The 24,693-nt window shown below is 40.0% G+C and overlaps 1 protein-coding gene across 1 annotated transcript in view; it reads left to right on the plus strand.

Annotated features, from left to right (window-relative positions):
• The window catches only part of acap3a (ArfGAP with coiled-coil, ankyrin repeat and PH domains 3a), a 79,927-nt gene that overhangs the window by 18,114 nt on the left and 37,120 nt on the right, over positions 1-24,693 (plus strand). Inside the window, exons 2-4 of the mRNA XM_062427985.1 lie at positions 17,488-17,545; positions 22,631-22,750; positions 23,407-23,460. Of these exons, the coding sequence (XP_062283969.1) occupies positions 17,488-17,545; positions 22,631-22,750; positions 23,407-23,460 (232 nt within the window). The remainder of the gene's footprint in view (positions 1-17,487; positions 17,546-22,630; positions 22,751-23,406; positions 23,461-24,693) is intronic.

The raw sequence follows: 24,693 nt of genomic DNA on the forward strand, positions 1-24,693 counted from the left end.
TTTGTTAGAAAGCCTAATTGCAGCGAGTATTAAAGACCCTCTCGCTGCTCTGTGCCAAATTTGACAATCATTAATCAAGATGTGGCATGTCTAAGTTTAAACTGAGAACAAGAACACGGAAAACATCTTTGAAAACAAGAACACTGAAAACATGCCCAAAAGAGCATCTACAGAAGAACCTGAGGTTAGCTAAATTGTAGTGTGACTCCACTGGGGACGGCAATGTTGGACTGTCGATCCACCACTTTGGTCCAGACTGAAATATCTCATCAACAGTTGGATGGATTGCCTTTTAAATTGTAAACTGACTTTTCCTCCATGAGGTTGACATTTGCGGTTTTGAGAGAAAGGTCTCGACATCCATCACGCGGATCGCCATGAGGAGAACTACAGACATTCATGTTCTCGTTAGGATGAATTGTAGTAACTATGGTGATCGCCTGACTTCACATTTAGCGCCATCGTCATGACATTTACCGTCAGCCCCAGATGTCCTTTGTGTTTAGTAAGAATTATATTGGCATGCTAACATGCAAAGCTAAGATGACGACATTGGAAAACACCAGTGTACCTGTTAAACATCAGCAGGTTAGCATTTAGCTAACCAAATTACAATCCCACAGAGCTTTTAAATTTAAATCACAGTTAAATTGGTTCATTTTTTAAATTGGTATAAAGAATGTATAATTACAGCCTGGATTGTTTTTATAATTTGACTTTTCCTTTTTGCTAAAGATAGACAGAGGTTGTACAGAGTGTAAAGCCTCTTGAGCCAAATTTTTGATTTGATTTTGATTAAATTGACTTCACTTGACTTTTCAAGGATTTATGCCTGATGACTTCTAGCTGTGTATGATAGAGAATTAAAGCAATAACAATAAGCATGAATATTAATGTCAGCCACAAACAAGTTATTTTCATTATTGATGAATTTGTTTATCTTATTTTTTAAATCATTTGACCCCAAAAAACACCACTTATTACGAGACTCCAATGTTTTCATATTGCTTATTTTGTCATATATATACAAAGATATGACACAGACAAGAGAACAACATTTTAGTAGCTTTAACCAGTGAATGTTTGGCATTTTTACTCAGATGATTTTGTTTATTGACTAATAGAATAGTCGACTAATTATTTCACTACTATAAATATAAAACCTTTCTATTTTGCCTTTTAAGCAGCTTCCAGTCCTGATTTCTCACTCGTTTTCTTTCTCTCTGTTTTCAGTTATTTATCTATCACCCTGCTATTGCACAAGAAGTAGAGAAATACCATGCCACATTAAAATGACAATAATTTCAATGTGATGTTTGGTCAAGTCTAGTTACAGCTCGTTGCATCACACTCGCTCTCCTCTCCCCTTCCAGTCATTGTGCGGCGGCGGTTTTTTTGGTTCACACTGATGTTTTCTCCATTAAAGCAGCTGTGAGTGAAAGCTGCGTCGTTGCTGCTGTCGTACTTGTTGTCGTCGTTTCCCTCCTGTGGTGATATCAAAGTGGGAGCTGTTGTTTATGGGATTTCCAGAATGACTTCACCACTGACCCAAGACAACATCAAGGGTCACGACGGACTCGCTGGCAACGTTCCCGTTTCATTGTCTCTCCTTTCAGCCGCATTCCAGCCTCAGCCTCCAAGAACAGTGCAAGTCAGCAGGAAGTTCAGCCGGGGAGAAACATACACACGGCTGTTTACAGATTCACTGTAAATACTGGATGCTGAAGCATTTATAGAAACTGTCTGTGTCTCGACCCTCCTCATCCTCCGCTCCTCCTCTTATTGTTATTACACAGTCGATTTAGCTCTTTGTCTGGACTGTGTGTCATCACTCGTTGCTAACTGATCTCTGTGATCTCCGGCGCTGCGGTCGTAGTGCTCAGCACAGACTGGGGATGTATTAGCAGCTAATGCAGCTCTAACCACAAAGCTCCACAGGCTTTCAGGAACATGGAGGATGTGTGGAAAATGAATAAAGGCACAAATTAAATTCACAGTTTTAGGAGTGTACTGATAAGGCTTGTGTCACACTGTGAGATGTCAGTTAGTGTCTGTAGTAGTGCTGCAACTAGTGATAAGATTGATTATTGAATACTCTTACGATTAGTTTCCAGACGGATCTATTGCTCACATAGTCTGTAAGATATCAGCAATGTGTGAAAAATGTCCAACACAATATCAGAGCCCCGAGTAACTTTTCAAAACGTTTTCTTTTGTCTGAGTAACAGATAATGTATTATTGTAGAGGAAAATCAAACCCAGAAATCAGACAATTTTTGCCATTTTTTTGCTTTAAAATGATTATTTGATTATCAAAATAGATGCCCATTAATGCTTTGTCGATCAACTAATTGATCAATCGAGTAATCGTTGCAGCTGAACTTACAAGCTACTGACGTTTTTCAGCAAATTTCCATCATAACAGGTGCTTAAGTTATCAAAATTGAACAAATCTGTAACAATTTAATTACAACATGATGATTTCATCTGCTCCAAACTGTCATTTCTTTTCAGATGTTAGTTATAATAACAGGGATGCAACTAATTATATTTTTTCTTTTCAACTGATTCTTCTTTTGGTCAATGAAATATCATAAAATGCAGAATCCAGAAAGTCAGGTCTTTAAATGTCTCGTTTTGTCCTTTCAATAGCTCATAAAACCAGAAGGTAATAATATAAAAGTAGCAAATCCTCACATTCGAGAAGCTGAAAAGGTGTCAGTTTTGATAAATAATTCACTTAAATGGTAATTGATGAGTAATTATCTGTCAAACGACTGCTTGATTAAACACTTTGGGGTCTTAATTGACTTGTTGTTTCAGCGCAATTAAAGAAAATTTAATTTATCAGACCAGGAATGACACTTTCTAAATCACTACTATGATATGATATATAATATGCTTTTTATATCGATACCAAAATATCCTATATATTCAAATATTAAATCACTGTATATATATGTTCAAACTACTTTATAATGTCAAGATTGTGAGACACCTCATGTGATCACCAAGTCAAATCTGCTTGAAAGTGTCAATTAAAAAAACAGGAAATGGTATCACAACATCATTATCATTTATTATTTTAAACTCTATTGAAAGATGCTAAAAACAATGTTGAAACGTTGCCTAACTCTGTTTAAGATTTCGTTAGAGTTGCAAAAAAGATCATTTTTAGGAATCATGTTGTCTATAAAATGGGGGAAAATGAAGAAATGTTCATTATAACTTACATATGTCTTTATTTCCACATCAAGCAAAGAATGGCAGCAAATATTCACACTTGAGCAACTGCAACCAGTTAATTTTTGGTATATTTTTGCTTGACTGAATGACTAAAACCATTAATTGATTGAAAAAAACTGCAGATTAATTCTCGAGGAGGAAGATCAACAGTCAGTCATTTGAGGAAGAAGGTGAAGCCCCCCCCCCCCCCCCCCCCCCCCCCCCCTTTGGTTGAATAAGAAGTGAAGCTGCTTTTAGCCTCTTTAAGTCTTTCATAAGACCGTCTTCAGCCCTGAAATCTATCCAGCTGTCTGACTACAGAATGAAAGGCAATATTGTGCAGAGGACGTCTGTTCCAAAGCTGACCCGTCGTTAAAGCTTTGAAATATTAATGGAAAGGCTGACACAGGAAAAGAAAACGCTCTCGGATCCAACTGTGATGCAGCAGGAGAGAAACGTTCTGCCACATAATGGGCATTAGGGGTTATAATTGTGGATCTCAGGCATGTGCTTTGACACGTCTTTTTTCCTTGGGTCATGTTAAATCTATCTGTCTGTGAGTAGAAGCTAAAATGAGATAATCCAGATGTTTTGCCGTTCATCCGCCGCATAAATCCCAAAGCCAAGAGAGTTAAAAATGGAAATATTTTCATTATTTTAGACATCAAATAAAAAAAATCTAATGAGAAAAATGCAGCACTGCTTGTCTTATTTGCATATTTTCCTTTCTGAAGAAGCCTTTTTATCATTGAGCGATTGTTCTTTTCACTCTTATTAACTCGTTGGAGGGTGTTTCTTTGTCAGACGGCAGATTGAACCGTCCTCTTGTTCTCTTGGTGGATCTGGATCTGGATTCGGTGACTGCTTTGAATTTGAACAGGCTGGATTTTGAAAAAAAAAAAAAAAAAAGAGCGGGAAATGCCTCCTCAGCTGTTGCTCTTGGTCTCTCTCACTGACACGTTATTCTGTGGCTGTGAAGCAAACCGGAGAGACATGCACTGTGTGTTTTTTTCTTGGCAGGCTAACCCAGTTTTTGTCTGTGCCTGGAGTGTGATCAGACGGGGGCTGACGAGGGCAGCTGCTGGCTCCTCAGGGGTCAGTTCACTCCCACATGGTTGCTGCAGGGTCAAGACTTAGGAGTCAAGAGTTTTGGCAGCCAGTGTTTTAATGTTTGTGTGCTTGAATGGCTTGAGGTGTGCCGGAGCAATCACAACTTCAGGCGATTGTGTCAAATGAATCGGTTTTCAAATATTTTTTTGCCACGTTAGCAGCTTGAGAGATGGGAATCGGTTGGTCCGTCACTTTGTTCCACACTGAAATATCTCAACAACTATTTGATGGATTACCTTGAAATTGTGTACAGACATTCACGGAGCCTGGAGAAGTAATCCTGATGACTTCGGTGATCCCCCTGAGTTTTCCTCTAGTGCCACCATGAGGTTTAACATTTGGATGCTTTGAAATTGGGCTCAGACATTCATGTTCCCGCCAGGACAAATAACAATAACTTTAAAAACTGAAATAACTTTGATCTCCTGACTTTGTCCCTATTGTGCCATCATCAAGTCAGATCTAAATACCTGCAAAACTAATGACATTCCCATCAGCCTCAGCTGTACTTTGTGTTAAGGGTTAATTAGAAAGCTAAACTAAGATGGTTAACATGCATAACTTTGTTAAACGTCAGTATTTTAAGCATTGTCATTGGGAGCATGTTAGCATGCTGACGTAGCATTAAGCTCAAAACACTTCTGTAGCCTTACAGAGCTGCTATCAGTTGGTTTTGTGTCATTAATTTAAAGATCTACGGTACATTCAACATACTGTACTGTACGTTCAACATTTTTAGAAATTCACATATTCCTTTTCTGGCCTGGAGTTGGATACAAATATCAATACCACTGCCTCAGGGCTGCCTACTATTATCTCTAAAGCTTTCTTATTAACACTTTGTATTGGTTTTAAAAATGTTAAAACAACATTGAGTGACATTTATATGTGCTGGTAGGCAGATGGAGCCAGGCTAGCAGTTTCCCCCTGGTTCTAGTCGTTATGCTAAGCTAACGAGCCAACAGGCCGCTGGCTGTAGCTTTATATTGAACAGACAACGTAAGAGTAGAATTAATCTGTCATCTAAATCACAGCAAGCAAATAAGTGAATCTTTCAAAATGTTGAACTTATTCCTGTAACTTTATAGTTTTCACTCTACATTGTGAAACAATCTGTACAACAAGTCATGTTCAAATAAAACGAGATTTTCATCGCTGCACTTTTTCCTTTGGACGAAGAACAATCCTGGCAGCAGTTTTTGCAGGAATCAGCTTGGCTGCAGACGTCTTCTTTGATTTGAGTGTTTCAGCTGAAGAATGTCTCTCTGTTCTCGTTCTCTTGGTGTGCACATTTAGAAGATGGACTTCATCTGCTCAGATTAAACGGGAATGTTATCCCCAGCTCAGGGACTGCCTGCCTGGCTGCTTTACTGCCTGTGAACCGTTGGTCGTTGGACAGCGCCAGAACTATTGTCTCTCGCCAAGGGAGGGTCAGAAAATATGCACACATGTTGTTCAAGGTCCAACAGCCTGATACAGGAGGCTGAAACAGCAGAGAGAATATTTGATTATAATTGAAAGCTTTTCTTTCTGCAGCTGATAAACAAGAAAAAGTCCTTCCTTAAAGGGATATCCCACAAATTTAACATATGAAGACCATTTTACTCATACTACTCCGCCTGTGAAAACACTTTCGTAAGGTCTTAGTTAAAGTACATAACCTTGATCATGCCACAGAGATGTCATTAGGGTTATCTCTTTTCTTAAGCTGACTACATGCCAAATGTTTTGTTACACAGAACGATCCCAGAAGTTTTCCTTGGGAGGTTGTTTGGAAAAAGGCGGCAGGCAATATTTGGCAGGTGATTGGATGAACCATCTGTCTATCATCGTCTGTCATGCTCTTATCTTAGGATGCAGCTGGATTCACAAGATCAAACGAGACTCCTCATAAAACGCTGATTGGACTTACATAAGCGCATAACTTCAAGCCTGACGAGGTGGATTCTCACATCTCACTCGTGATGCCTCGCAAAGTAACCCTTTTCGGGCTTGGAGGCTGAAAAAAAAGGTCAACAAACTGGGGATATGGAGATGTGGGCCTAATGAAAAATGCTGTTGAGTGGCATAATGGGAAATATATGATCCAGCGATTTTGCGTCATACTATAGGCACTAAAAGTCCGAATATTTTGGCCTCTGCTGCATCCTTGGACCCTAAATTGTGTATTTTGTGAGATAGTCGAAGCAAAGTTGAAATCGCTGTTGAGTAGATCTTTAAAGTTGTGTTTGGTTTTTGGAAAGTGTGGCCCTGTAATTTAAAAGCAAAGCCTTAAAAACTCTCAAAGCTGGCTTCTGTAACTGATTCACGATGATCAAAAACGGACAAATCATGGCTACTATCTCTTGTTTACGATGCCAAATGAGACCAGAAAACTCAACAAGCGGTGGCTCATGTAAACTTTTAAAATAAATGATTAAAAAAAATACTTGAATACTACGTCTGCCAATGTTTTAGACCAATATTGGCCCTGATAATAAATGCAGGATAATAACAAGTCATACAGCCCTCCTCTGACATGATTTAGAGTTATCATGACCACAGATACATATTATTAGTCTGTAAAACCAGTCGTAACGTTTATTTATCATTCATTTTTTTGATTTTCTTTTAATTACCTTTGGTTTTACTGGGCAGTTAAAGTGTCTTGAAAAAATCTGAGTGTCATTTCAAAGTAGAAAATTATGGGGGAGACTCTGAACATTTGTAATTTTTGGCATGCAAGTGGTCATATATAAAGTTATTTAACACTAGCATTAATCAGTCAGTCCTCTCAGGTATTTAAAAAACTCACCAGATAAGCATGCGATATATTTATTTGAAGGGTTACTTCTGTTTGTAGCTTGAGTGGGTAACTTGTTTTTTCCTTTTTACACCCAATGTGTTTTTGATTATGTTTTATTTTAGTATTTTTTGGGCTGCTTTTTTAAATTTTATTTTAAGAAGTAAACCGAGACACATCGAGCCCTCAGGCTGTTCATTCCCTCAGGATTTATGTTCTGTGGTCTGCAGCGTACAGACGAGCACCACACAGTTAACCCACGAGCATGTAGAAGGGAGAGCTGGCAGGGGTGTGGCAGGGACAGAGGAGGAAGAGGGGGAGGAGGAGGAGGAGGAGGAGGAGGAGGAGGAGGAGGTGGAGGTGGTGTAGGGAGCAGACAGGCAAAAGTTCACCCACAGCAGGCAGATTTGGTCTTCTGAGGTTGAGAGCTCTACCCGCCGCCAGACTAGATATCTCCTTCAGTTAAAAAAATACCAGGAGTGTTGATTTTGGAGAGGTCGCTGTGCAGTCAGGAGGAGAGAGGAGTAAGTATCTTCAGCCAGACTCTGCGCAGTCAGACCTCTTTACCTATCTCACCTTTTCGATTTTCCCTCTCCTTTCAGGATGAAAGATGTTCTGATGAAGCTCAGCTGGGCTCCACATGTAGATCCGGCAAGTTTTCTTGCACCCTAAACCAGTTTGTGCCTCGGGGAATTCCCTACAGAGAAGCCACAGCAGCACATGCTGTATGTTTTCACAGTTTCAGTCTCGTGCTGTCAGGTATAAGGTAGACTGACTCTTTGCTTGACTTCAGTCTGTGATTGTGACAAATGCGGCACAGATTTAGGGAGTGCTGGGTCATACGTGGATCACCTGGCATTGCATCTGGGATGTCTGGCCTTCGTTCTCGCTCTGAGATGATGAAGGAAAAAAGAAAGAAAGATGACCAGCTTGCATTCATTAATCAAAACCTTACAGTGAGATAACTTCAGGAAGTCACTCCACCCCGGACAAGAAATCACTCCAGCACATTAACCCAAATAAAAAACACAATTTTACATATTTAAGTCACATTTTTTCAGCATTAAACAAATTAGATGTAACAAGATTCCTCCCTTTTTCCAGTCTTTATGCTAAGCTAATCTCTCTTTATGCCAGCTATAGAATTCATTATCATATAGACATCAGTGTGGTATCGCTCCTCTCGTCTAAAGATGCGTATTTAAAACCTGGAGTTAGTTTGCTCTGGTCTGAATCAGTGGATGAGCTGGTCAATTTGATGCATTTCCCCTTGGTTCTGTTTCTTTTCACTCAAGAAAAAATCCAAAATGAATCACCAAAAGCCACGTGGGAACATTCCCGTCATTCATTGGTTAATTATATCTTGTGTGGGAGCAGGAATGTAAACACAAGACGAAGGTCTAATCTGCTTAAATATCTAACATGCAACTTGCGTTAGTCCAGGTCGGATCTCGGTTTACTGTCACTGTTTATTTCTCTCGTCTTCATCCCAGTAAATCAAATCACTCCTGCCTATCGGAGCCATTTAGTTCAAGCTTGCAGAGTTACTAAGTCCTAGTAGTTGGGTCAGATCACATTCCCACCACAAGCAAACTTGTTCCAGAGTTCGTTTGGGACCAAATCGAGACCACTTCCACTAACGGTCTTTCTAAATTGTTTCGATCCAAACTTGTGTACGACCGCTGTGCTCAGATCTGCCCAAATGAATCATAAAAAGTGGGGAGAAATGATTCAACAAGACTAAACAACGAAGGTTTGAAAACACCCTAACACTCATCAAGTAAGCGAATAAGTCTACTTCCCAAATTGCCGAACTGTTCCTTTAAAGCATCATCTCTGTTTGCTGCTTCATTGTGCTTCAACAATCTCCTGATAGATAACAGCAAAGACCAAGAAGAAAGAAAAAAAAAACAGACTAATCTCTTTGTGCAGGAGATGTTTGTTATTCTAATCTGAACTCGCTGTGGAGTCTGAACGAGTGAAATGCGTGAGTGACTAAAATGCCGGAAAACATTGTTGCTGAAAATATGAAGCGTGCACACATACTGTATCTATTTTGAGACACCCTGTCCAATCTAATTTGTATTTTATAGGTTTCTCATTGCATGCAGCAACAAAACTGTGCAGAATTAGCCAAATAGATTCATTTTACACTGTTGGATTTTTGCTATTTTAGCCTGTTTGATTAACTCAGGACTCAATGTGTCTAAATCTCACATACATATGCTTCTGTTGGTTCTTTTACAGTCCTGCTCTTGGCCTGCATGAGCCTCCGTCCTTGTCTGTGATTTATGAAGCATCCCATTGTCGTGGGAGATGGTGAACACATGCCCTTCTGCTAAAATAGACCCAGTTTTTTTAGGCTTTTCCAACAGGACAGACTCGGTCAGGTGGCGGTTAGGCCAGTCACTGTCAATTTAGTCACCGCTTTGCTGAGAGGCCCCAAGGGGAGTTTGGGGTTTTGGCATTCATCCTGGTAGTGTTAGCCGGCACAACGTCAGGCACGCGCTCCAATATTTTAGAGCAAGTTTTATTTTTGTAAAGAGAATTCTTTATTTTTTTCTCTACCAAACTGACAGTTTCATTTAATTTGTATCTGCTTCATGTAAAGTATTTAAAACATTATTAGCAATGACCAGATGATCTTTTCTGCATGTAAAATGCAATTCAATTCAGTGCCTTTATTGTCCCCAGTGGCTGATAATACACAAAAACAGCAAGAAACAGCAACATACAATAAGACACATGAAAGAAACACTATGGATAAGAAAAAAAGAGAATATAAAAATGGCACTATAGGTGGCAGTAATATAGATGCAGTAATAAATAAGAGCAGTAGTTGCAGACTTCATTGCACATGCCGGCACATTCAAGGTGCATACACAGTATACTTGTATTGATCTAACATTAATTTTCTTGATTAAACAATTAGTCAATTTATCATTTAATCTAGAAAATATTGAATATTGTGAAAAATATCCCTCATCATAAGTGTCCAAATCCTTCATTTCTTTATATCTGATCAAGAGTTGATATTCCAAATATCTGCAATAATATGATACTGAAGTAATTAGTCAATTCATTGGTTAGCCAGTCAACAGAAAATTAATCTGCAACTGTTTAAATAGCTGAATAATCATCGTCTTTTTCAGTTTGCAGCTCTTCACATTTTTATCCCTGACAGAAAAAACAGCAGGGCTGACATTGATAAAATATCTTTTATCATTATTCAGTTAATTTTTAAATTTGACCTAGAAAATCCACAGAGAAGGCATAAAAAAAGCATCTCACAAATTCCCAATATCCCAAATTAACATCTTCAAATGTCTTGTTTTGTCAGATTCACTTTCAGAAGATGGAACCAATATTTAACTTATATGCTTAATAAATTGCTTAAAATCAATGAATCACTTGACAACATTGTTACAGATTCATTTACTGTAGACTAATATATATTTAGTTGTTTCGGGTCTCATTTGAAAGAATGTGACCTCGCAGCTTTGTAGGTCTCGTCCTCTCCTGAACTCGACACCAGACCGTCTTTACAAATGTGGCAGAGATCAGACACACGAGGCCCTTGTGAGGAAATACTTCTGGTGGGAGTGTTGGTGGTCTCCGTATTGAGTCCGCTGAATGAGTGGGTGGGCTGGGGAAGGGGTGTCTGTCTGCGAGGGTAGATGAATGTTGCCGTAGAAACGGGGCTCGGTGAATGGTTGCCACTCAGCTGTTTGGCTACACACAAGTATTTGGCACAGTAGGCAATCAGAGGGGGGATGGTGCGGACTATACTCCACTTGTAGAAGAGCCACTCAAGCCTTAATATACACACGCTGGCATAACCGATGTGAGCACCTGTCCTGAGCCATACATGTTAACCCTGTGATGGATCCCACATGTTTACTGCATGCATCTGAATGTATGCTTTCATAGATGGCTTACAGCAATGTTCGGGCCTCTAGCATGTTGTAATCGAAGCATAAATGAGTAATTATTGCTGCAGCATACACGTCACTTCTGTGGATCCATTAGTAGAGAAGTGTGCCGAGTAGGGTTTGAGGTTAATGCGGCGACACCGGCTCGCACTTAATACAGTCTGGTGCAGAAATGTGAGCAGTGTTTACAGAGCGGCTGAGCTCTCCTCTATATGAGGAACATCTCTAAGCTTTTCAAGTGGAAATAAAATCCCAGGCTTATGAAACAATAGTGGTGGGCTTTGAACACATGTTGGAGAGGGTATTACTGGAGACATTTGAACTCCATCTGCACCTTAAAAGTATTAGGATTGGGTTACTGCAGATTATGGGGCATTGTAGTTCTGAAATTATTAGTATGATGATGCAAATGTGATGCCAACTTGATGAGTGGAGGGCACAAGTTCAAAGTTTGGTGTTTAAATTCTTGATGGGTAGTAGTAATTGACCATAAGACCACCATTGTAAGATGGGAAGGGTCCATATTAAGGACTTTCAAGTGTTCACATCATCCGACATCTCTCAGGATGGTTGTATGATAACTGAGTTGGTTTTTATTAGGGTTTAAAATACTGTGCATTGGCTGATATTCCTGTCAGTTGAAACAATGGATAAATTTTCTCAAATTTACACTCTCCAAAGTTCAGAGTTTAGTTTAGTGAATTCATGATTTTGTTGGCGAGTAAGATATTTTTGGCTAACTAGCAACTGCTCTGAAAATGTGTTGAGTGTTTTAAGGGCTTGGCATGTAGTCTGCAGTGCCAGCTTGACCCTGCATTAGTCAGTACCTCCAGGATTTTGAAGTGGCGTTTTTGCGATACGATTTGCATTGTTTGAAGGAAAATAATGCATCTTTTAAAAAGCTACAACCAAATATGTAATGACTTCCTTTGATTTAAAAAGAAAAGCATATTGCATATCACAGAAACAACTATACGTCAGTGTTTATTCTTTCATTTATTCCCTAAACATGAGAACCATGGGCTTAAAGTTACTCTACTTAAACTCTACTTAAGTTCCACTTGTAAGCCTTTATTAAATAAACTTTAACTTTAAAATTAGCACCAAATGAAATCAGCCAGTAATCCCATTGAATATAGTTTAATTTCCAAAGTGTCCATGTTTATGTTTGAGTTAGATTGTTTCCATCTTAGCCGTCTGAACAACGCATCAGCTTCTGACTAAGTGAATGCAAACTTCATTCGGGAACATTTGGGAATTGTTTATCAGAGTCTTTGGCAGTTATTTTTGTTGGCAGGTGAGATTTGTCCATCTTTCACCTAAATCGTGCCTAAAAACCTTGCTGAATGCGTGCAATGTGCTGCGATGATCAACAGAAAATGTGACAAATGGTCCAAATCACAGGCGGTCTGTTGATTTGGCCATTTCATGCATAAAAGTTGCAGTAATTTAGCAAAGCTGCAAGCTCCTCTGCAAGATTTCGGGAATTTGCGTTAAATTATTGTGATTGAAATTTCTTGGAGGGACTGATTAGTTCATGTTGTGCTCTAGAGGAGGGAAGAGGAAGAGGAGGAGGAGAGCTGGGCAGGGCTATTAGGAGCTCAGCTGTTGTTCAACGTATCTAAAGGGAATATACTCCAGGAGCCCCCCTCCCACCCCTTTCACCCCCTATCCACCCTTTCCTCTAGTTAGCCATTCAACCCTGCAATCCAGCCTCAATTAGGACACTAAAGCAATCAATATTATAACAAAATGCTGCCATTTCTCCAGACAGGAAGTTGCTTTGTCACAATGGGGCCCTCAGACAGACAAGGCCGCCCCCGTCTCCAACCTTCTGGTCCCCCCCCTCCTCCTCCCGACCCCTCTTTGGCCTCCCAAATCTTCCACATTGATGAAACCTTCAGTGGTGGGTTTTGAATTAATATGAGATTAAAGATACTGGAGAGTGTAGAAAAGAGCAAACAGCAGATTGATATCAAACAGTCTCCTGATTGCCGAGGATCACTTGAAGCTCGCCTCCAGTCTGCTCTACAGCTGTTCTCATTTTGAATGCTGGCACACAGAAGAGAGCGCGCTGACACCAACACATTACTCGCTGGGTAACTCGCTCTCCCCCAGCGGGCCGCTGTCAGTAGGTTCAATTGCTGTGCCCCAGCTGGCGTACACTTTGGCATTGGTTTGGGAGTCGTGGTTGTATTTTAGGGGTCACTACCTAGACCCAGCACTGGTTCCGTCCTCAGCATCCCACCTGCTCATCCTCCATCCAGGCCACCAGGCTACTCTGCCTCGATTCACCCTCCAAAAACACAACCCTCCGGGCCATCTGTGCCCAGCTGCATCTCTCCCGGCCATCAGCTTCTCACACAGCAGCCAAGCCACACTTACTGGAATAATGGGAACTTTTTCCTATGAGGTGAAAGTCATAGTTGACACACCAGCATGGAGAAAAATGTTATTTTCTCCCAGTATTGTGTGAAACCCATAAAGACGTGAGGTGGCTCCTAATTTAAAGAGAAATAGAGGTGTTTTGGGACTTTGGGCCAGTAAATAGCACCTCAGCCACTCTCCTGGACGCTCCGTCAGCATGTCACCAGCCAGAAACCGCCAAAGCTGCAGCTTACTCAGCACAAACTCAGTGTTTATGTTTTAACACCACTACTTAACTGCACTGTTCCATGTCAGGAAAAAAAGATCCCAGACTAACCCTGCACACTAATAGGCATGAAACTGCAATCTGCTTTGATAAGTAACAAACTTGTTGTGCCGTTGCCATTAAGAGCAACCATCGACTGGTGTGTAAATCAGTGCAGATTTACAGTTCTGGTGTTTAATGGTCCCGATGAGGTTTTAATGGTGTGAAGACGGTCATCTCCTGTCACAGTAGCCTTGTTGTGAGTCGTGTTATTATCTACTTAGCTTCTCTGCTCCCTGCGGTGTGAATAAGGGGTCAGCTCACAAGCACATCAGGGACCGCTGCGGCCCACTTAGGAGATGGTTGCCGTGGCTACGGGCCCTGGGCACTGTGTGCATCCATTATGGGAGGCCTGTGCAGTGAGACAGGGCAGTGGGGGGTTACAGCCTGGAGCATTGGGGTGGTAGTGGGGAGAAGAAGAGGGGGGGTGGGGGGTTCAGGGGGAGCAGCTGTCTTGCGAGTTGGCGCCCGCACATCTGGAACAGCTAGCTGGGCTGTCACCATGTTGAGCCACACTGGTTCAGTTATCTTTAGAGCAGCACTCTGCAGGAGAAGCATGGCTGAATCCCAGTGCCGTCTCCAGCCTTCACTGACTGCTGACGTTAATGTTTTTAGACTGACACAACTAAGATTTTATAATTAGTGTCGTCAGTCAGTTCCTTTTGTAATTCAACCTTTTCATTGTGACACAATTGAATGTTTATCCCACGCTTTATGGTGAGGTGGAAATGCCTCTGAAACCTAATTTTCACAAACATGTGACTTTAAACTGACATGAAGATGCTTTAGGTTGGTTTTAACGCAGGGTTATAAAGCACTAAAACACTGGTACCTAACCTTTTTGACCTGTGACCCTTTATAGACACCTGATGCTTACTAGCCATCCAATGTGTATGAATGATGAGAAAAAGACGTTAAAACTGGTTGTAGCCTCTGAAATATGAATGAATATTTTCTGGTTTCTTAAGTCTTCACTGATATTAAATTGATTATCACTGGATTGTTGACTGTTGGTCAACAAAACAAGACATTGGACGACGTCTCCTTATGCTTTGGAAACACTCATTTACATTTTTCATGGTTTTACAGACCAAATGACTAATAAAGAAAATACTCTACAGATTAATCGATAGTGAAAGTAATCTTTAACTGTCCTGTAGTATGAACTGTGAGCAGTTTAACCAAAGATTGTAGTTTTTAAAATCTTTAATAAGTAGACAAGAGAAAAAGCAAAGAGAAAGAAAGAAGCCGGAAAATCCCAGAAAAACAACATTTCGTGTCGCAGGAATGTTTTTTCTTCTTCTTTCCTGTCTTGTTAATCATCTCATGAACCCTCAGATGTTTCTTGCAGCCCGTTGGGGCGTTTCCACTCCCAGGCTCGGAGCCACTGCACTTAATTTGTTGAGCTTTAGGACTCAGCTGTCCAACAGCATTGTATTCATGAGCTTATTGGCTGAATAAAACAAAAATCGACCCCAAAGAACAACTATGTAAATAGAACAATGTTAAAAAGATGATGTGTTATTTGATCTGCCACAAAACTCTGCACATACACAAAGTGTGTCTTTGAGGAGGATATCTTGAGTTAATTAATTGTTTACTGTGATGAATTACCTCTTTAAAAGCATGTCTGCAGTTTCTGTAAGATGATATTCAACCACAATAAAATAAAATCAAAGCAGGAAGATGTGGAAGATCACATCTAAATACTGATGGCATTAATCAACCTCTATTAAACCAGGAAAACTCATTGAGACTAAAAATCTCTTTGTCAAGTGTCCTGGTAAAGACAGACAGTAGGTTAAAACACACAAACCCACCATTCATAACATATGCATCACAACCTCTGAAACTTTGTACTTGTTTCCAATTTAAACTGGTCAATTGTGAACTGCGTTGGTCGCATGTAGACATTTAAAACAAAATATGGCATTTCAAGATAAGTCTTGCTGCTGCAGCTGAAAAGCGTTAGAAGGAACGAGCCTCCTGAAAAGCGAGAGCTCGCTAAGCTCTGCATTATCGCGTGAAAAAAAATTCCAGTTTTTCAAAAATGACATCAGCAATGAAAACAGCTTTGCTCACTGCAGGATTAACCTTGGGTGTGGTTGGCTGAAGGCCGTTCACCAGGAGATCACATGAGGTTACAATAACACACGTCCACATGTGGAATAATATGTATTGATTATTTAGGTAATGTATGTTTCCATGCCGCATGAATCGGAGCTTTTGACAGATATTTCCTCTCTGGAGTATTATCCCCCGCTTCGCTCCCTCTGCTCCATATAAAAGGAGATGGTGAGAGGAAATGCTGTGGGGGTGGAGAGGAGTATGAGAGCAGCACGTGCCATCCTTCGTCCTCTGAGCTCTCCGCAGCCCGGCCAAGCAGGCTAATCCACCCAAGGCCAGAGAGAACGAGATGAGGCAGAGATACAAGTTTTATATCCTGCCAGCCGTGGCCGATATATGCCACAGATGCTCTCATCACAGACCTGCTGTGTATGTGGCACTGTGTCTTGTAACACAATCCCCTTGATACCAAATTGAGAACTAGCTTTTAATGGGACATATCATGCTTTTTGTGATTTTTCTGTCATTTTTATGCAGTTACAATGTTAAACATGCTCAAATGCCAGCTTCAAAGTCAAAATCCAGGGCTTCAACCTGCTCTAAATATTTCATTTGCAGTGTTTCCTCTATTTCCTCGTTGCTGCGCTGCATTGTCCACCTGCATTTTTCAGATCGGATCAGGATGTGTATGAGAAGTTTTATATTTAGAGTAAGGAATAAGACAAAGAAGTAGGTTTTTTTACATAGTTTTTTGGCTCTAACCAATCAGAACAGAGTGGGTATCTTAGGAGTAGGGCCTTAAAGAGACAGGAGCTAAAACGGCCTGTTTCACACAGAGGCTAAACTGAGGGGCTGCATAAAGAGCCGGTATAAGATAAAGAGTAAAGATTAGGATTTTTCACAACTCAAATACACACCAATGGAGCCCCAGAATATAAATATAGACCTGGAAATGTGCATGTTATGTCCTCTTTATGTGCATTTTGGGAAAAAAGCAAACTAATCAGATGACAGACTGGCAATAGATCACATTTATACTCCAGTAAAACCATAAGCTCCCTCAGTGCAGCAGAAGCAGATAATAGACAGAAATTAACTCATCAAGATGGTGACTTAAGATCTGCTCGTAATCCACAAACTTATTATTTACATCAGTTGTGGAGAAGTTGGGGAGTGGTGTTTTAAGGGGCTACATCATTCAGCTGGGTATAAATCACACCTCTCCCAGCGGCCGGGGCTCCAGATGCAATTGGGTGTGGTATTGGTGGTGGTGGTGTTGACAGCGGGGAAGGTGGATTGGGGTTTTTATTTGAGATGAGCCAGCCCAGTCGTGTGTCCGTCCCCCCCCCCCCCCCCCCCCCTCACTGTGTAGACACTTTTTCTTGTCACTTTGTTTTTATGCAGAGCTGAACTGCTCCCAGGGCGGCGTCTCACTCGCTCACTGTCTCACTTAAGCGCACCAAAATTCTCGCCTGTTGCTGCTCCAACATGTCTGGGTTTGGCTCCACCGAGCTCCATCTGTCACTCACAGATTATGGCCCACCGTCATGCTTTCTGAGAACGTGGGAAATCAAAAGCAGACCGGAGGGCGGCTGTTTTCCAAGGAGATGAATTACCTTAATGGAATTTATTTCAGTCATTCAGTAACACTCAGGCATTCTTTCTCTTTTGTTTTTCAGGGCAAATATCGATGAGGTGGAGACGGAGGTCGTGGAGATTGAGGCGAAACTAGATAAGGTAAGAGATTTGATACTGTTGCCGTGCACTTAATCTGTCAGTCCATCTGGTTGCATGTTTTCTGAAGCAGAAAATGTTTTTTTAGCAGTTCTTTGTGTATGTGAAAATATGAAAAAAGGTAAATTAACACTGAACACGGAGCAGAGAAGTGTTGATATGCTGATGAAACTTTCATTCCTGTCACACCCTGATCAGTCATGTAACAGCCGGTGTTTGAAACGACGTCCCTCCAGGGCTGTTCTTCTTGCTGGCGTGCCACATGTTAGTAAACACTGTCAAAACCGATCAGCTGATAATCCGACACTTTGATGCTGTATGGACTGACAGGGTCTTCAGTGTCTTCGCTCATTGAGACTGAGGACAATCTCCCAGTTTTCGTTGTTGAATCTAGGTGGAAACAATAACAGAGTTTATTTAAAACGTCTTTAGAGTGGCCTTTCATATCGGGGCGGTGACATGCAGTTCACTACTGAGGAGAAAGAAGGGGGGCATCATCTTTCCAGTAAGGCGTGTCCCTGACAAAATGTAAGGGGTGTAGGTTAGTTAGAGGCCATTCTCACCACATTTCAAACAACTACGGTGCATTTTTAAAAAACCTCAGACTTCAATTGGCAGAGATCTCTGATTGTCTGGTATCGTGAGACTAGATTTAGAGTATGGCTTAACAGTGAAAGTGATGCTGGTTGATGATTAAATGTTGAACTCTTGAAAGTGTCAGAGAAGCCAAATCAGTGCACATTCTTAAGAGCGTCGTAAAACTCACTTCTTTTCTTTGTCTTTCTATTGATTTTATACCTTTTTTATTTTGTGTATTTACCCTTTTCTTCTTCCTTTAAAGCACTTTGTAACCTCCATGCTGTGTGAATAAAGTTTGCATGCTTTTTTCGACTAAATTGCACCAAGAAATAAAGCCAATTCAAGAGTAATATATCAAAAAACATACCATTAAGGCTGACTTCTTTGGCAAAGACCTTCTCCATTTATTCAGCCATGTCAGTCAGTGCTGTTGCTACATGCTTGTTTTTCTTGCCCTACGAGCAGTCAGTTGAGATCGGGCCAAATGGCATTTGCCTTTATGTGTGCCAAATTTAAATGGCTGTGAAATCACTCCAGTTTACCACAAGTCTGTGCCAGTCTGTGATTTAAAGCCCACCTGAAGGCAAAACTACTGCTGTGACATCACTGAGAGAGATGCACCCCGAAGTCCAACATGCCTGAACGTTTAAAGCACAGAACAGCAATGATGGGTTTGCAGTAGCATTGCAACACACAGTATCGCCTCCAGAAGGATGGATTTATTTTAATAGAAGATATTCATCATGCTGATACAGCTCACCTAATTATATTACATACAAGAAAGCCTGTTAAATGATTCAGGTGTTAATAACACGGGTGTCAGCTAATCTCAGACCTCTTAATTACCACCTAGAGGATCCATTTTTTGAGGCGTCTTGAAAATGAAGCTCATTATTTATGTATAGTGTATATTTTATTAGCATGTTGTAATGTTAAAGGTGACTGGTTGTAACATGCAGCTAATTTATAGCATTTATAGCTCAGTGTGTAGTACAGCATTTCTTGGCATGAATGTGAATGGTCATAGCGGTGTAAATAGACTTATCAATACATTTAAACCCTGAGATTCTGCTCCTTTGTGTGTTTAAAAAGCCTCATTTAAGTCCTATAGTATATATGTAAATATGTTAAAGTGGGAAAAAGTCTTTAAACAATACTTTTATGACCAGACCAGTAAAAAAGTCCCTACACTCCAAATAATTTCAGTGTGTCAACTTGAAATCTTTTATAGTTTCATTCCAATGTGAGGACACATTTAACATTTTATTGAATTAAGAGTGTGTATCTCTGTCAGTGAGTTGACAAAGTGGTGGAAATACATCATTGACTGAAAATACTGAGGATGTTCTGCACATATTAATATTTATTTCTAGCATTATTATTTTTTCCTACAGCGCATTGTGCATCTCAACATGACCCTAACACTTTTGCCTCTACATCCTAAGCTGCCACTTCTAAGCATACTTTAACTATGAGTGCGATTTGGAGATAATTGCAGTTAACTTGCAGGTTTCCTACACTGATCCTTTCCCTTTACGGTTGTTATAATGGATGAAAAATTACCAAAAAAGGAGGAATGTGGGAATGTTCTGTCACACTATATCTTGTTGCTACAGAAATTAGTCACAGCTTTGGCATCATATACAGCCGCTTCACTCCCAGCCTCACTCTGCAGGGCCCTGATCTCACAGCGCTAGCATTGCTAACCTCCACTTAAGGCAGTGTGGACTCCTTTTAGACGGCATTATTTCACTCAGTCTTCCTGTTGAACTCCAGCGCAGATTCGTTTTAAACATAACATGGCAGCAAAGTAAGACTGGGACATTAGACTGCATCATTCTGCCTTTCTAACCATCCAGTTGCCTGTAATGAGGCAGCCAGATGTTTCATCTGTAATGCTCATGTCACAGGTCCATCTGTTCCCTTTTGACATTGAATTACAGTATATGTCAGCGAGAGACCGGCATTAGTCAGTTCTTTTCTTACTGCCATCAGTGCTGGAAACCTCGACTGTGGTTCATATTCCTGTCAAAAGTGATCCATTAATATTCAATATTCCATAATCAAACTGTCTACTTCCTCCATTCCCTTAAGACAGGCCTCTTATGACCATCAAACGACTGGAAAGACAGCCACTTATACTTATAAATATACTTGCAGTTTAGCGATCGCTCCTTACAGTTTTCTGTACTGTGTGAGCGATTCTAATCTAACATAGCTGCAGAGTTTAAAACAGATCATGAAAATGGCATGCTAAACAATGCTAAGCTAATTGCGGTAGAGCTGCAAGGATTAGTCAAGTAGTAGATCGACAGCAAATGAAGTCGTCATTTTTATTCACTTTTAAATATCAGAATCTGTAGTTTCAGCTTCTTAAATGAATATTATATAATACAAATTGGTATTTTCTTTAATCATCACTGATAAGTAAACTCAATATCTTTAGATTTTTTACTGTTTTTCTGGGACAAAACAAGATCTCTCCTTTTTTTTTTTTTTTTTACCATTTTCTGACATTTTATAGATCAAACGACTCAATTAATTCGGGAAAATGTGCAATAGATGAAGTGATAATGAATTGAACTGTTAGTTGTAGCTCTTAATTGCAGTTCTAGCTTACCATACGGATACGAAAATGATATCAATCTTCTCAATTTGGTACAAAACAAGACATTTAAGGACGTCTTGGACATTTTTTCCCCCATTTTCTGACATTTTATAGACTAAATGACTCGATTAATTCAAGAAAATATGCAACAGATTAATTGATAATGAATTTAATTGTTAGTTGCAGCTCTAAATTGTGGTTCTAGCTCACCGTAAAGACTTGAGAGTGCTATCAATCTTCTCATTTAGCTCTCTGTAGGAAAGTAAAGAAACCTACTTCTTAAAAATGTCTCACTATTCCTTTAAAGAAGAGGGCAGAAGAGTTCAGGCTCATGTCTGGTTAGCAGCTGGGAGGAAATGAAGATGAAGGGTGCTGAAAAACAGAAAGTCTGGCGTTAGAACACAGAGTGAAAAAAATAAGAAGAAATGATTTTTTCCTCTCATGAAAGTCGAAGCCAAACAACACAGGCCTAATGACAAATGTTGCTGACAGTGGCAGAGAAAATGTACATTGTGGTGTGTTACCCGGCGGCATTGTTACAGTCTGTGGTCAAGATACAAAATCTTACACAAAACATACATGTCGAATTATCAGTGTCTGGTCTCAATTGTCCATTCCTGGATAACATTAAGCCTCTGTGGCTTTTACATGCTAAAGTCACAGGCTAACATATGGACCCCACATGAGAATGCCCCCCTCCTCTCTACGCTACCACAGGCGATAACCAGACAACAAACGGGCATCGTCGTGGTCCGTGTGTGACAATGTGCTGAAAACAGAAGAAAGTGTGACCTGGAAGCCAACGTTTTGACTGTTTTTTCCAGAGCATATGATGTTTTTCAGCCGTTAAAGTCACTGCCTCCGAGCGCTGATATTACTTCAGAAGTGATCACACGGTCACATGGAGCCTCTGATCTCAGCCAGCCTTTCCCCATATGACAAGATAATATGAGCTTAAAGGATAGGTCCGCTATTTTACTGTCTATAAGTCTGTCTTAAAGCAACATACAGCTGCATATATGAACAGAGCTGTAATCGCTGTAACCATTCCTCCCTTCAGCAGTCTGAGTTAGTCCATTTAAAGTGGATATCTGTCACATTTACAGTCTTTTTAGCATTAGATTCCCTCTTTGTGTTTCTCTGTTGAGCTGTGGTGGAAGTATAGGAACAAAAAGAGGGACTTTGGCTCTAAAAAGACTAACGTTGAAAGATAGAAGACTTGATTTGACTCATTTGGACGGCTGAAGCTTCATATTAGATTCACATACACTATTAAATATATTGGAAGTACATTATGAAGTGATCTTCTGATCGCCAGTATGAAAAGAAGGAATGGTTGTTATATGAAAAAACAATATATTTCAGTTTTCATTTAGGCAATTAAATATTTAAATAAATAAATAATAAATATGAGTAATGGGAGATAAAATCCACACAGTCATATTGAAGCTTATATGAGGTTTCAGCAGTCTGAGTTAGTCATATCAAGTGGATATCTGACACATTTACAGTCTTTTTAGCATCGAACGCCTTCTTTGTGTTTCTTCGGACAGAGTTTCCCTGTTGAGCTGTGATGGAAGTACAGTAACAAAAAGAGGAATTTTTCGCACTAGAAACACTGTAACGTTGAAAGATATCTACTTGATTTGACACATTTGGAAGGTTGAAGCCTAATTTTAGCTTCAGATAAACTTTTAAATACAGTTTTGCACAGAAGGAGCCTTGTGGATTTCCCCCCCCATCACTTAAATTGTAAATACATTATGAAGTTATCTTCTAATGGTCAGTATGAACAGGAGGAATGATTACAGCACATATGACTATTGTTCTAAGACAGAATTTCAACGGACTTGAACGTGATGTGTCGATGAAAGCTGCGATTCTGTCTCTCCTCTCCACAGCTGGTGAAGCTATGCAGTGGGATGATCGAAGCAGGGAAGGCCTATGTCAGCGCCAACAAGCTCTTCGTCAACGGCATCCGGGATCTGTCTCAGCAGTGCAAGAAGGATGAAATGATCTCGGTGAGGTTCTTGAGTGTCTGTTTGAAACATTATAGGCTTTTTATTGTGGTTTTTTATTGTCTTCACTTGTGATCATTTTCTGTCATTTGGTGGATAGTATTGTTATAGTTAACTGTCTCCAGGGACGGACACTTTCCTCATGTTTGTGTGTGTGTGAGTAAGTGAGTAAACCTGATTACTAACAGATTAGTAAGTGAGGATCCCAACAGGCCTGGAAAACTTACTTCTGGCAGCGGCAGTGGCGTCTCCGTCTCTGTCTCCGCAGCTTTGGACTAGTTTCATTGCTACTGACATTAAGTACTATTAAAAGCCGTCTTGGCTCCGACGGTATGACTAATTGAGAGTTTCTTATTAAAGTCTTGTTCATATTTGTAGTTTCCATTGTAAAAAAAGAACTGAATCAGCCCTGCAATTATAGTTCCCTTTCCTGTACAAGGTTCAAGGGAAAAAAGGCTGCTCGAGCACAAAAGTACACCTCAGTGACATTAACCAGCTTTGACTTAATTTTAGCAATGCAAATCTTTTCATTTCCTCCGATTTAGTATTCAAATACATTTTGGGTTTTAATTTTATGACAGCTTGAGATGCAAATACAGTAGCAGTTATGAGTATATTTCTTTATTTTATCGAGGTTAAAAGTTATGTTGTGCTTGCAGGAGTGCCTGGAAAAATGCGGGGAAAGCCTCCAGGAAATCATCAACTACCACATGGTGAGTCCGCGCCGCAGTCTGTCCTCCATATGCTCCACATACAGTAGATTGAGACGGACCAGTGCAATGATATCATCCCATCTTTGAAATGCTGACATTAACTGGCATTTAAGTGCTCGCTAGGGTTTTGTATCCTCCCTTCAGTACCAACGGGTCAGTCTGTGCTGTGTTTGAACTGACGTGGGTTCACACATCATTAAATGTGCCGTTCTGTTGCGGCGTGACTGTCGGTGATGTAGCTGTCCGTCAGAGCTGTGTCACATCTCACACACATGCACACAGGACACAAAAAAACACTTCCTCTCTCTTTCTCAGTCTTTATATATTAGAAGAATGTTTCATATTGTATTGTACATTAAAGGCGGTGCCACATACTAACAATGCACCCTTTTATAAGAGGATTTTATTTTGTAAGTAATGCTATTAGAAATGGATAATCAGCTATTTACTAATGCTTTATGGGTCAGTTATGAGTCATTAAGAACAAATTTAGAGTCGTCTGGTTGGGAAAAATATCCTTTTTTCTCCTTTACTTCCTCTCCATCTGGATCTCTGTTTAAAAAAATCATCCATATAAAGGTAGTGCCTGTTCATAAAACTAATCAAAAGTTTTTATTTCGTCTTCAGAATAAACGTTGAAAAATATTTTAAAAAGTTGAGTCCCATTCGTTTAAAACCTTGTCCGTATCCAATCATAGTTCCTCTCCTTCACACCAAATCTGCTCAGGAATCTCTTGAAAGCATTTTGGTCCCAAATTATTTATCTAACTCCAAAAATGTTGTGGATTCTTTGGTGAAATCTGCTCCACATTTATTGCTTGCCCTTCTGATGTTTCCTGTTTATAGAACATTTTCTATCAAAAACACATAGTTACATTGCTTAGTCTATCATCTGTACAGTTTAAAAACAGGTTAATAAGATTAATAAAAGGTTTTAATCATTGAATTTGCAGTTGTTAGTTTAAATAAATTGTTATTAAATGGGTTTTCTAGTTTTAGCAGCTCTTTTTTATGCCTTTCAACTGATTTATGGATAACTCAGGCAGCTGATTTATGTGTTGCACTCTGAAGTGTCGCCCTATTGCTGCAGTGGCAGATGAGAACTGAACATATTTCCAGTGACAGTGAAAGCAGAGCTGTTCGGGTTAATCACAGTCAACCATCACCTGCTCCTACGGATGAAGTTAGTCTGTGAGAATGTGGAAGTCTCTGAAATTAATAGAAACCAGAGTG

The sequence above is a fragment of the Scomber scombrus genome, chromosome 10 (assembly GCF_963691925.1).
Source record: "Scomber scombrus chromosome 10, fScoSco1.1, whole genome shotgun sequence".
In the NCBI taxonomy this organism is placed as follows: domain Eukaryota; kingdom Metazoa; phylum Chordata; class Actinopteri; order Scombriformes; family Scombridae; genus Scomber; species Scomber scombrus.